General features: G+C 37.3%; 1 protein-coding gene across 6 annotated transcripts in view; it reads right to left on the reverse strand.

Moving 5' to 3' along the window:
• stxbp5b (syntaxin binding protein 5b (tomosyn)) overlaps nucleotides 1-6,892 on the reverse strand; it is a 33,548-nt gene extending 26,656 nt beyond the window's left edge. The window contains exons 1-2 of one of the 6 annotated variants that reach the window (XM_053237440.1): nucleotides 6,251-6,892; nucleotides 2,689-2,786 (exon numbers count right to left, since the gene is read on the reverse strand). In XM_053237440.1, coding sequence (XP_053093415.1) covers nucleotides 2,689-2,786; nucleotides 6,251-6,400 — 248 coding nt within the window. In that variant the 5' untranslated portion in view covers nucleotides 6,401-6,892. The remainder of the gene's footprint in view (nucleotides 1-2,688; nucleotides 2,787-6,250) is intronic. The other 5 variants (XM_026933997.3, XM_026933998.3, XM_026933999.3 and 2 more) reach the window with 5 other exon arrangements.
• Between the last annotated feature and the right edge of the window lie 7,951 nt (nucleotides 6,893-14,843).

Below are 14,843 nucleotides of genomic sequence, written 5' to 3' on the forward strand. Positions count from 1 at the left end.
AGTGAAAAAAAAAACAGCTTGCAAAATTCACGGCTCTCCTGCATATGCATTCACAACCACAAATAACTGATAAGCTGTGAAGTGAAACTAAATCCAATCAAACTATTGCTAACTCTTGTTCTATCCGGATAGGCCCGTTAGTGCAGTTCTCGGTGGCAAATTAAAGATAAGATCTGTGCAAGACAAGATTAGCATTAGTGCAATCAAACAGATGCCTTAGATTCCACATGTGAAGCAACTCAATGAAGTTCAGACAAATTCAGCAGATCAATCAAAAATCATGTGTATGTGCTCAATGCTGAAAGTATATAACATCTGGTGTAAGGAATAAAACATGATGGGGCATACTGTTATAGGAAAATTACCACTCTGATTATTTTCCTATAACCGCACATCACAAAGTATTTCATTCATCTTATACCACAGCAATCTGACAACAAATTACACATTTTTATTTCTTAATGATCAACATCATTTTAACTGCAGATTTAAAGTTTCAGAATGCCCATAAGCCATCATATGAATGATAACAGGAACTATCATAGCAGTTATAAACAGCCTTTTTTTCCTCTCCTGAAATTAGACCAAAATATGCAGCTTGTCATGTTACCAAGAAACAGGAAAACGCAAAGTCCTCTGTGCCATGTCAGAAAACATTTGATTTACTTCAGCTTATTAAAATCCCACTACATTATATGATCATCTTTTCTTCCTGCTGAAAACTACATTTCTCTCAGATTTCACTCCATTTCTCACTATACCACTAGCTATACATTTGACCAGTGCAGATAATCACCCCTTCCCATCATACCCCATGTGGTTAAATCAAGCATTTCTAATTGTTATAATTGTATCTGCAGATGGTGCAGGTTCTTAACACTGATTACCCAGACATATTAATTTGTTGTGTTAATTAAGCACCACAACACACATACTGTTTACAATAACTTCTCTACCAAAGGAAGATTGTAAATGCCATAGTGCACAAGAAAACAAGAAGGGGAAGAGGTAAATGTAATGGGTTATGAACCAACCTAAAAGGTTCACGGTGTTGGGGGGGTATTCAGGCCCAGGAAACCATAATCACATGTACATTTATCATGCAATCAGCTCAGTGTCTACAGAACGCAACAGTTTTAAGCAAGAAGTTTGCAGATAGCATCAAAGAGAAGTACTTTCTCAATTCCTGAATGCTTCCTCTTTTGGTGAAAGAAAGGGTTCAGTGGTGCTATATGGGTGGTGATACGTGAGAAAACTTTTGGTCAAAGGTTTTTATATGATAGGTGTTAGTTTTGTGCCAGTGAACTGACTTTCAGACAAAACTATTATACCCAAACATTTGATCAATTCCAAGAATGAGAGAGAAGGATTGCTACTGCTTTATGACAGCAGTTTTATATCACGTATCATAAACTGCTTAAGAAACTAGTATTAATCAGGTGAACAAGAATGCCAGAATGATTTTCACCTACGGATCCAGGAACAAAAAGGACAAAATATAAGCCACATTAAGGTATAAAAACAGGCAAGATATCATGTTAATTATTTGTTTTTGCCTTAGAAGTATCCTGGGGCTGTGGTTTCCAATGTTTGGGGAATAAAGCAAATCAATACCTTCAGTATTTTGATAAATGGTTCAATCATCTGAATGACAGCAAGTCCATCAGCCCCGGGCACTAGCTGGGTGTCTGAACTTAATACTCCTCAACAGCCTGCGGTAACATTGACCGCTCAAATAGTTGGGTGGATTTTGAGTTCCCAACAGAACAACTGCCACAACCACAAAGCAAAGACATCCCAATAATACATCCACAGCAGCCTTGGCTAGTAACACCGCTCTCAACTTAAACAAACCTCCATCAGAACAACACTTAGCTGTGTGGATCTGAATTGCAATTTGTCGTGATGTAGCCATGTATGCACCTAAAGTAAGTGACAAAACAAACCCACAAACTTGAGATAGAGCGGCATCCTAGGACAGCTTTCCTGTGTGAGTCACATGGTCTAGCAGACGTGCCCAGCAGGACCAGTGATGATTCCAGCACGTGTGAGGTGGCATCCTGGCACAGAGTGAGCAGAAGTGATGAGGAGACCAGCTCTGCAGCATATGGCAACAGAGAGGCTCATGCCACAGCACAGATATCATTATGTCCAGAAACTTCCAGGAGCTCTTCCAGAAATTCACAGTCAGCTGCCAACAAAACATGACACTGAAATCACACTGCAAAAAATTCAACAAACAAAACACAGGAGGAAAATCAAGCTCTTACTCAGAGGCCTATATTTTCGCTTTGAGGTGAGGATTCGGTGTCTAAGGAATCCTGAAAATCGTTTATGCTTACTGATTTATTAGCCTAGATGGATATTATATATTCCTTAATTAACATAACAATATGGACAGTACATCATATGACACTACATGTCTTGGAGGCTGGTTTAGTTCAGATAGAGCAACTGCTAATTTTCTACAGAGATCAAGAAACATCAGAAATGAACATACTAAGTCACCTTAGTAAGTTAACTAAATCACCAAGTTAACTAAGACCACGAGGGGACAAAGGGAAAACTAATCTTTCACATTAGACCCTGTAATACAGAAACAATCACAACTCTACTGTTAACATACAGACACTAATCTCTATATAAAACCTACAGGGGACAATACTGTCCTTTTTTATGGAAGGATACAGTCTTAATGCTCCAGTCTGTGTCCCAATTGCCAGTATTTTTTGCACAGGGTCAAAAGCCATGGCTGAGGGTTGATAAGGAAAGCCATGTCGTACTGTCTGTGAAACAAACAAAAAATCATATTAAACCACATGTCCATTTTTCATTCATATTAAGGGAACTCTTAATATACATATAAAGCCATAGACATTAAGAAGACTTAACACTGTCTGTTACCCACTCTGAATATGATTTATTATTCCATCATATAAATAGCAGAAACACAACAAACTGGCAAATCAAACTGGAACTGGAAAAAAAAACAGGGACAAAAATACACAGGGAAAACAAACACAGATACAGAAAATATTGTTTACTTGCATTTGCCAGCTCTAAAAAGAATTCTTAAAGGGTCTGTCCCTTGTATAAGTATGTATGAACCTAAACAACAGAAAAAAAATTTTCCTCAAATAAATTTTTAAATATGGGGATTGAAACCAATAAAGCACTTTTAGGAAATTGCAAGCTAGTGAATTTCTTATCACTAATATGCACTCCCGCATATCCAAACAGAGCTAGCAGATTTGTCAAAGTGTAAACTGTAACTCTGTGTTACAATAAAACAGAGTTGTTTGAAATTCGCATAACACACTTAGGAGTATGATCTAATCATTCAAATATTTGGCGCATTAGGTATATACAGTGGATATAAAAAGTCTACACACTCCTGTATAAATGGCAAGATTTTGTGATGAAAAAAATGAAACCAAGATAAATCATGTCAGAACTTTTCCCACCCTCAATATGAAATTACAACATATAAAAATTAAGTGAAAAACAAACAAACATTTTAGGGAAAAATAAATAGTTACAATAACCTGGTTGTATAAGTGTGTGCACCCTTCTATAATTGGGGATGTGGCTGTGTTCAGAATGAACCAATCACATTCAGTCTCATGTTCAAAAGTAATTATCATACAGCTGTCGTCAGTGAAATTATTCTGATTAACCCCAAATAAAGATCAGCTATTTCATCTGACTTCTGAAGCCATGGTCTGCAAAGAGCTGACAAAGCCTGTACAGTCGAAAGGTATCGATCAGGAGAGGGGTACAAAAAATTTCCAAAACATTAGATGTACCGTGGAACAGTATGAAGGCCATCATCAACAACTGAAGAAAATGGAGCACTACAGTGACATTACCAAGAACAGGATGTCCCTCCAAAATTCACAAAAGGACAAGACAAAAACTTACCAGGGAGGCTGCCAAGAGACCTACAGCATCATTAAAGAAGCTGCATATATATAAGCTGCGAATATCTGACAAGTACTGATTACTCTCTGCATGTGACAACAATTTCTCGTATTCTTCATATGTCTGGGCTGTGGGGTAGGGTGAAAGCCCTTTCTCACAAAAATATCCAAGCACAACTAAATCACCCCAAACCATGTGGTAAAATGTGTTATGGTCTGAAGAGACCAATTCCAAAAGGAATGTTTGGCGCAAAAATAAATAAATAAAATAAATAAATAAATAAAAAGAACACCATAAACACAGTGAAGCATGGTGGTGGCAGCATCATGCTTTAGGGCTGCTTTTATCGACGTGGATAGAAAATTCAGTGCAGATTTTAATGCAAAACATTCAGGCATCTGCTAGTAAGCTGAAGATGAAAAGGGATTTCACTTTTCAGTACAACAGTGACCCAAAGCATACATGCAAATCAACAAAGGAATAACTTAACCAAAAGAAGATCAATGTTTCTGAATGGCCTAGCCAGAGCCCAGACCTGAATCCAACTAAAATACTGTGGAGTGACCTGAAACGGGTTGTGTACAGGAGATGCCCTCACAATTTGACGGATCTAGAATGTTTTTGCAAGAAAGAGTGAGAAAATTTTGCCAAGTCAAGATGTGTCACCCTGATAGACTCTTACTCAAAAAGAGTAAGTGAGTGGTGTAATATAATCAAAAGTTGCTTCAACAAAGTATTAGTTCAGAGATGTGCACAATTATGCAACTAGGTTATTGTCGGTTTTTACTTTTCTTTTTTCCTTATAAAAGTTTCTGATTGTTTTTACTTTATTTGTATATTCTGCATTTGCACTTTAAAGGTGAGAAAAGATCTGACATGATTTATCTTAGTGTCATTCTTTTACTTCACAAAAACCCACCATTTTAACAGGAGTGTGTAGACTTTTATATCCATTGTATTTACCACCATCTTTATTTACTGGAGCCATTAGAGAAATTCCTGAACTTTCCACCAGTTAGTTTCTCCCTAGTCTCATAAAGTTTGCCATAAGATTCATGTTGACATTATTACTGGTTAAGTAATGTAATGGTTAAGTAATTGTGCTTTAAAGTAATGAACAACAACCTACAGGAAACACATTAGTGTCAAGTCACCGGTCAATTAGGCTTATAATTTTAGAGCTAAATAAAAGTAAATCCTAAATGAAATTACTTTATCAATAGTAGTTGAAAGTGAAAGCCACACCATGTCTTAAAATATAATAATAAATTCATTAACCTCCTGGAGGTACCCAACCTAGCTAACGAATCTGGTGTGCTTGTCAAAGAAATAAGTTATAAGCACAAAACTCAAAACAAAATTGACACTTATGTAGAAGTATATCTGAACAAACATGAAGAAAATGTCAGCATTAAAGGCTGGTTTGACAGCTGTCAGGTAAAAGACCTGCCACCCGCCAGCTAACATTTACAACTAACACAGTTTCAACACCGTGTCACACACAAACTAGCAAAGAAATCCTGCTTTGGCAATTTGAGCCTCTTTTTGGACATTTAATAAAGAAATAAACTGTTTGACTATATTTAATTTAATTTACTACAATGTATTTTTTTTAAAAAAGCACGCAACAGGAGCTAACTAGCTAGCAAATACTACAGCTAACTAAGCTAGCTAGGTCCTGGCAGATTCAGATGAATGACTCCAGTAGTAAAGGAAGCCAGGTCTACAGTGTTAGCATGCTTCCTAGCTAACAGCAATTTTACTGACAGCAAGCCACCAACGCTTTATCTGTTTTAAATAATTTATTCAGAAATATAACGTTAACTTGCAAATGTAATAATACTAAGCAAGCTAAGCTGATGGGATCACATGACCGCAGTCAGTCACCTGCACTTCAGCTGATTATAATCAGTTCAGCTACACAAACTCTCAGATAAATGATTACAAAAACCTGACAGCGTAGCCAATAATTTAATATTATCTATCTAGTGCGAGTTTTGAAAGTTTTTTTTTTTTTTTCCCCCAGAACATTAGTGAGAAAACATTGCAGAAGCTTTCATTTTGGTAACACCCGCACCATACTGTCAATGTATACAGCGCTGTGTATATATAATGATGAAAATGAATAAACAGGAATACGATAAACAAGGTTTTGTTTGCCACGTAGGCGCATATTGTATATGTAATGTTCAGCTCAGGGCTGGCGGAAGCAGTTGCGGGGCTGGTTAGCATTGCGCTAGCATGCGGGGCTCCTAAGGGGCTAATACTGCTCATGTTAGCCTGCTAGGCATCGCGAGCCTCCGGAATTAAAGCCCAACAAAGCGCCCACCTTGCAGAGCTGAAAATGCTCGGACTGCAGGGTCTCCTGAATCAGGTCGTTTTCCCTGTTCCCCGGCTGAGCTGATGCGGATGAGGAAGAGGAGGAGGAGGAAACCGCAGTCAAGCCGTCCAACACCTTTCTGATATTAAACTTCTTCATGCTTCCTCCAGTCAGTCAGAGACGCAGGTTTGAGACGAAGACATGAACGGAGAAATATCGCCGAATAAACAGAGGGATATGCGGCCACTCACTCTCCTATAGTTTGGCCGGAGCTGCGGCTCGCGTGTCAGGCAGTGCTGCTGCTGCTGCTGCTGGTGTTGTTATTATTAATCCGTCCTCCATGTCGTCCATGCCGGAGTTAATACACAGCAACACACATTGTACAAAAATAGGATTTTTATACAGCTGAATGTTACTCCTTTTCCATTTCGGTGTTGGTAATCCAGCTGGATCGGGGTGTCTCTCTCTCTCTCTCTCTCTCTCTCTCTCTATGTCTCTGTGTGTGTGTGTGTGTGTCCTCCTCTCACTGAGCGTCGCGGAAACGCAGCAGCAGCAGCAGCTCCTCGCCGCAGCCTGGAGCGAGTTTGCGCTCTGAACAGGAGCGACACCCGGATGTGTGGCAGAGCCGCTGCACCTAACCTCACACCCCTCTTCACCTCACCCACCCCTCCATCCATCCACCACTTGACACTTCTCTCTGATCACTGCCAGCAAGGGCTTCACATTAAACCCAACTCATTCCATGATATTCAAAATTAGCTATTCTTTTAATAGCAAAGAAAAGAGAGAGAGAGAGAGAAGGCCACAAATAAGCCAGAGATGACCATATTAGCCTGTATATGTGGACACTGTGGACTTATCCATCCATTCTCTGTACTGCTTATCCTATAGAGGGTCATGGGGGAGCCCGGAGTCTGTCCCAGGGGACACCCTGGACAGGGTGACGGCCCATCACACACACACACACACACACACACACACACACACACTACAGACAATTTAGAAATGTCAATTAGCCTACAATGCATGTCTCTGGACTGGGGGAGGAAACCAGATTACCCCGAGGAAACCCTTAAGCACGGGGAGAAGATGCAAACTGTGCACACAGAGCGGAGGCAGGAGTTGAGCCCCCAACCCCACAGGCACGAGGCAGCAGTACCACAAACCACAAAGCCACCATGCCCTCCATAATGTGGCCTTACGAAGAAATTAATTTACTGACACCATTTTACAACTCCACACTTATTAAAAATCACAGATCACCACATGGTCATATGTTTTTCACATGTGATTATGTGAGTGACAAGTGATCACATGTGAAAAACACGTGAAAGTGCATTTCAGGGCCCATCTTGTGCCCTGATAAACACTTAAATCCATGTGACATCATGTGACCACTTGAGCAAAATAAAATCACATGACCAGAATGTGAAAATAAGGAAAAGCACTAAAGACAACTACATGGAAAAAAAAAAAAAAAAAAAAAAAAAAGAAATGAGAAGTGTTTCATGTGATTCACATGTGAAAATTATGTGACGGTTCTATAAGGGTAGAAAAAAGCAAATATTCAAAATATTTATAAATATGTTTAGAAATACATTATAAAGTTTTATAAAGTAGTATACATTACTGATTCAGTTAATAATGACTAAACTACATACATTGAACTATACAATACAGCAGCAGTCCCGCAGTGCTCCATGAAGCACAGTTTTTTTAAAACTTCAATAACTCAAAAACAAGTAGGCCTATAAGTAATGTCCCTTGGACTTAATGTGATCTGTTAGTTGAAAGTTCAGGAATAAAAAGCTCCAATAAATAATCAAATTATTATTGTACACATTTAATTTACATAATGACCCTAACAGTGGGATTATGTTCATAACACTGTCCTGAGTGGTCTGTTGAATTTCTTCTACAGTTAAAGGTGTCCCTTAATGCAAAAGGTTTGAGATCCCCTGCTATATATATTACCTATACAACAGAATTATTGATATTAATTAAACAAACAAGATCAATTTATTTATTTGTGTTTAGATTTATAATAATTTTCTAATGCATTCTTTTGTTTTTTAAAATTACAACACAACAAAAACACCAAGGGCGTTGGTGCACTAAAATGCCTTGTCATTCCATCTCAATTTTTCATGCTGGTAGTGACACTAAAGTCCCTAAGTGAAAATCCTCTGAGAAACAGCAGACCTGTTCCCACTGGAGTGGCTGGTCGTTCTTCAGGCTTAGTAACACATAAGTCTCCAGGGTCTCATTTCATTGCGTCATTGAGGGATTTACTGACTGCAGCATGCTTGGTTTATGTCCTTTGTGTCAAATGAGAATAATAACATTTTAAGAGTATACAGTATCATTCTGATCATCCTGAACCTGATCAATGAGGAAATATCAGCATCAACAATGAGTCTTGCTGTTCTATTATCATAGCAGGATGAAAATTGGCCCATAAAGACATTTCCTATGTGTAGGTACAGTCCTTGCTTTCAGCACTTTCTCTCCACTGATTCTTTACAGTGTTTAGATTATCACCCACACATGAGAAATATCTTTATGTATTAATGCAATTAAATAATTAATGCAATTAATGTTTATGTATTAATGCAATCCTCCGTTATGCAGTACATGCTCAGTTTTATCCTGCTAAATTTTTAGTAGACAATTTGTATAACAGACAGTGTGTTTCACAGTGAGTAAAGCCCATTAGGAGCATGACAGAAGTGCAACAGCTAGCAGGGCCGCATTCCAACTTCCTTGTATTGTGCACCAGACAATGTGTTTAAGTTATTCTCAGTGGGAGATTGTTGTTATCTATTATTAGGCGGCATAAATATTGTTTTATACTGGGCTTAAGTACATTTCAGGTGAAGCAGGTTTCAGAGTGTTGTCCATGGAGTGTTAATCTTAACTTTCACTGGATCTGCATTGCCTGGCCAGGCAAACTGAACTGACCTTTATATCTTTATAAAGCATTTTATCATCTATAGCACAAAGCACAAAGAAACAGATGCAGTAATCATTCAAACACAGTGCTTTACATGCATATCTTTATTAATGTCTTAACTAAAATGAATGAAATACTGAAAAGTTACTGGTGAGGTCTTATTATTCAGCAATTAATGTAAATGTTAGTTATTCTTATGATTCATGCATGCTTTTGTATAAACCACTAGATGTCGCCTGAGTTTTGAAAGATTAGCATTCAGTTTTGTTATTAGTATTCAGTTACTTTCATTTTCAGGAATTATTTTATCTTCCCTGAGTGTCTAACATGACAAGTTGCATTTTTTTCCTAAGAGAAAGTGAGGGAATGATTGTTTGTTATAATGTAAGTGTTAACAGGAAGTAATTTGTTTACATGGGGCACATCTGGAATGATTTATACACAGTTTGTTACTTATCTATTTATGAACTCTTGCAGAGATTCTCTTTCACCTCAGCCTGTTTTTACAGAGACTACTCATTGCCCCTTCATGGTTATGAGACCCAAAATGTTCATTAATATTCACTGTACCACAGTGCTTTTAATTCTCAAATCTGACTGGTCAGAAGATATTGATTCACCTTCTATAACAGCAGCTCTGGCAGTAGTTCTGGCTGCATAGTAAATTACATCTAGATTTTATTAATCTGATCATTCTTATTGTTTCTATAGTAACAGCTCATTCACAGGGACTTGTATGGCAGATGCTCCACAAAATCTAAGGCTAATTTTAAAATTCCTGTTTTTTAGCAACAAAAAAAATGTGTAAATGTTACTCTGGTGTTTTAAAAATTTATGAAAGAAAACTTATTTGTCAGTGCTTTAGGGTAAAGCTGTTCCTTTACGTTTTTCACAATAGGAGAATCTGCAGGACAGAGGACTTTGTGCCTTGCAGTTCCTCAGTAACATGACAAGCTGCATTTATAAGACAGACAGAGAGAGAGAAAGAGGGAGAGAGAGAGAGAGGCTGGTGAGGAAATGACTGTTTATAGCTGCTATAATGTAAGGAAGAACAGGAAGTAACTAGTTTTGTGGACAATTCTCAACATTAAATGTAAATATGGATGAAATGAAATGAAAAATGGATAAAAAAAATACAATGTGTTGTTATTTAATAAATAAAAGTTGTAATCTTTGCCAAATTGCTGTAATATAAGAGGAATGAAACAGTTCTGGATGTGCTTTTATTGGAAAACACCCGGAATATTGGAACCTCAACATTTTTCTTAGGGAGCTTTGTAGTTTTCACTTGTTTTCCTCTCAGATATAGAATCACCTTTCAGGACATTGCTGCATCAGTTAAAAGCATCATTAAAACGGTCCCTTGCTGTTTATTTCAGGAAGGAACAAATATTCAAATAATAGTAATATGACAGAAATAAATGTCCATAATCGTGCCGCACCCCTTTTGTTATATCCAACATTTCTTCCTCCTGCTCGAACTCCACATGCCTACATAATCATCATCCGCTTCTCCATGATAACCATCTGCTCTAAACGCAGGCAGAGAGAGGATGAGGTCTCGCCGCTCAGAGTCACACCATATTCACTACAGCCATGTCACACTGAGACTCTTGCAGCGTCGTAGTTTTTACACTGAACTCACAAAGCATGACACCTCAGCTTTGGGTTAATACAGTTTTATGGAATAAGACGTTAGTTTAAAGTTACACGCCATGAAGAGAAATGACTGATTGAGAGATTTGAAGAACCACTAACTAAGCTTTCTTTAAAGCAGACTTAATCAAGTCTTTGCATAAGGGTAAATGATAAAGTATCATTTGCATAAGAAATGCAATATTGAAGGAAATTATTTAGCTTTAAAGTGTGAAATTAGTACTTTGAAATCATCAGAGAGACCATACACTGATAAAATCGATCACTTTGTCTTGCTCACTGTAAACCACTATCAAATGGTTTTAACCGGTATCAGTACCAGTGTTGTGGAATGAAAATGACAAACCAGGTGGCAGTGTTGCACTTCAGACTGTAAAGAGAGTCTCAGTGCAATAGACCTGTTACCTGTAGCACGTACTACAGCTAAATTTAACCAGACCTAGTTCACATATGTGTACCTTTGATTACCTGAGCTTTCATGCATTCTTTCATATAATGTTTGGGTCACTTCAGGGATTTCTGAAGTGTTGCCTCTGTTTGTTGCACATTGCTGTGGCACTAATGTATGAATAAAATGCAATGGCATATAGTATGAAAAAATTACTATATAGCAAGACACAAGCAATACAAAAATATACTGACACAATGTGGTCTATCAATAAATAAACGTTAGGTAGTTATATAATATCATGTATCGTATTGCTTAAGACATTCATGCAAACACCCCTGCAACTGACCTCTGAAACTGGGTCTCTTGTATCTAGGACATGGACTTTTATTTAGAGATGATGCTTCTCTCTGATGGTTTTCCTCCGAGCACAATATGCACTTTCGACAAACACTTACACTGAATATTATTATGCTGGAACATACCTCAGTTATGACTCTAAGTAATGTCCAGAAGTTGCCATCGAAAAAAAAGTAAATGTGATTGGAATACATATAAATGTGAGTGAAGGTGTTGTAGAGACACTGTAATTTTTGGTATTTAGAACAGATCCCCTGACACACAGCAAGGACACTGGAAAGTAAAACTACGGCACAGTGTAGAACAGATGGGGGAGCAAAAATACCTTTAGCCAAATACACACATTGTCAGCAAAACACATGGTAAAGGTGTTGCTTTCATAGAAGGAAGTCATGAGTATAAGTGCTCTGTGATTGAGGAATTAATAAGAATATTAGAAGTGCTAAAAAAAAAATTGGCTGGTCTCAAATGCAGTCTCCAGGAAATCCCACTTTGGACATAAATGGAGTGGTTGTTAACCCTCTCAAAAGGTTGGAAATCTTGGTGTCACATTTGATTCATCACTATTTCACTAACACACTAACATCATCACAAATCCATATAAAGCCTAACAGCTTTTATCACCTTTGTAACATTGCACATTTGCCCTTTACTCATACTCTTATTAGCTCCCATATTGATTTTTGCAGCTCTCTTTTCATTGGTCTCCTTGCCAATATCCTCAGCTGACTTCAGCTTCACATATACAGAGCAATCTGCACAAATTACCCTTATTCTTTATGAATTACACTGGTAATTCATAAAAAACCTTTTATGACTTTTTTACCACTTATCCATCCTGAGTGTCTGAGTGTCGCTTTCATTCCTTCATGTCCTCAGGCAGTGATTTGTCAGATACACCATGGCTCCTGACTCTCTACTCCAATCTCACTGTGACTGCTCTTCTATATTTCCTTCTTCACAAGCCAACCGCAGCCTTCCTTTTTCATGACAGTCTATCTTTTTTTTAATCCAAGTAGTTATATTTGTTTATGTGTATATGTTTTTAGTCACTCTGGACTTTGTGAGGGTCTGTGAAAGACACTAGAGAAAGATAACTTTTTCATTAGTATTCTATTATGATGTATTAGTTAAATAATGTATTATAATTTATTATAAATTAAGTAGTCTAACATATTTTATGATCTATTAAAAAAAATAAGTCTGGGCTGTGACAGATAATGTTTTTTATGTACTTTGAATCTTTAGAATACATAAAATTCTGGCTGTCTCACTTATTTACACTCCACATATAAATATGACACTGTAACCTTTATTGCTAGACATACAGAGCAAATCAGGCAGCAGAGATGCAGAATAAGCAGAATAATGTGAAGTAAAGTGAATAAATGGCAAATCTAGTTTAAAATTTCCTTCCATTCATCTGATATCACTATTTCACATTTCACCTTATTATGCTCATTCTGAGTTTCTCAGTGAAGACTTAATGGGTCAGAGAGAATAAACGGCAGGTTTGACTGTGCTTTTAATTTCTTTTTGGGGCTCACTCCCAGATCTTTCTTTTATGCCTAGCTACACTTCTTAATAAATATGTAGTTTTATGGCTGTGGAATGTACCTGGTATGATATAATCCTAAAAATCCTCATATACTCATATACGCATATACTAATATACTGAAATGATGAGAGCCAATTTGGTTACAGTGCAGTAGCATATTACACTGTTGGTCAGAACTGAAAAAAAAAAAAAAATCCTTACTCCAATGTAGTTCACTCCATATAGCACAGGTCTCTAGGGGCCGCAACAGTACGCTGTAATTCCAAATACTTCAAGAAAACATCCCAGAACTGGGTCAAGCTGCTACTTATTTCTACTTTATGTATGATTTAGTAGTGCAGCTGCAATGTCATCAGCAGGTCCTTCATTTCTTACAGTTACGCATGTGCTGAGCACATCTTCTGTTTATGCTTTAGGAGTGTCTTATTCTTGCTTTGTGAGTACTCACATAATAAAAGTGTTTTAGGCAGCAGCAGCAGCAGCATAGTAGGACACTGCCAATGAACTCCTGCCTTGCAGATCTGTTAATTAGCATATGAGCTCCTGCCAGATTAACAAGGGAAATAAGATAAAACCCCAGGGAGGTGTTTATTAGAAACTCAGCATGTTCCCTCTCCACGGGCATTGGGGTTACATTAGCTGAATATTACTCATCATTTACTAAAGACTTTAACACACACACACACATGTGCACACAACTGTGTGTTGGTGAGCTGAAAAGACTGACAGTTTGATTTGATACTGCAATTTACATAAAGAGATGCAATGAACAGCATTTAGGTAATTAAATAATAAATAAATAATTTTCTATTTGACACACCAGTAGTACACAACAAATTTAAGCACTCAGTAACTTTTCTTCCAAATTAGACACAAAACATCTACCTCATGCACCTTTGTGCTCTAATAGAGTCAGTAATTTCTCAAACTTTGAAATGCTGTTAAATCTCAACACAGTGCAATCACGTTTTGTGATTTATGAACAGAAAATTCAGCTCTACATCATATGGATGTAGGTGTGGTGGATGATTCTTTGTTCTTTTGGAAGACTAGATTGAGTGTCTCTCTCTAACTCTATACGCAGTTGGTGCCAGATTAGTTTGTGCTTTTGCATGTGCTTCAATAAGTACCACACTTAAATAAAATGACTAATGTAGTGACAAAGAGAAATCAGCAAAATGTTGTCAAACCAAAACCTGCAGTCTTGGCAATACTGACAGACATGCAGCTGTAAGATATGCTAACTGGTGTATGACACTATGAGATATGCTAATAGTGCTGAAAACGTTTTAGTTAATTATAACACACTGCAAATAATTGCATGCCTATATGTTAAGCCTGAGCTAATGTAACAGTGGGGGAGTGTACACTACAATTAGCTTAGCAAAAAAATAGCAGAAATTAGCATAATCGTAAAAAGTACATTTACGAAAAAAAAATCTATTAATAAAGCAATGTGATTTTGCCTAATGATTGCCTTACAGATATTTTCCAGGTGCCGTGTCAAAAAACCAAAATCTCCCATGATGCTCAGACAAGAACTAACAACCATGTCACATGACGGATCATATCACACATCTCCTGTTCACAATTTCCAGACTTTGATTCCAGATTTTTGATCACACACCCCTTTAAATAACAAATGTAAATGACTGGAAATGTAAATGAAAACATAATAAATAATAAA

Source organism: Pangasianodon hypophthalmus, chromosome 10 (assembly GCF_027358585.1).
Source record: "Pangasianodon hypophthalmus isolate fPanHyp1 chromosome 10, fPanHyp1.pri, whole genome shotgun sequence".
Taxonomy (NCBI): domain Eukaryota; kingdom Metazoa; phylum Chordata; class Actinopteri; order Siluriformes; family Pangasiidae; genus Pangasianodon; species Pangasianodon hypophthalmus.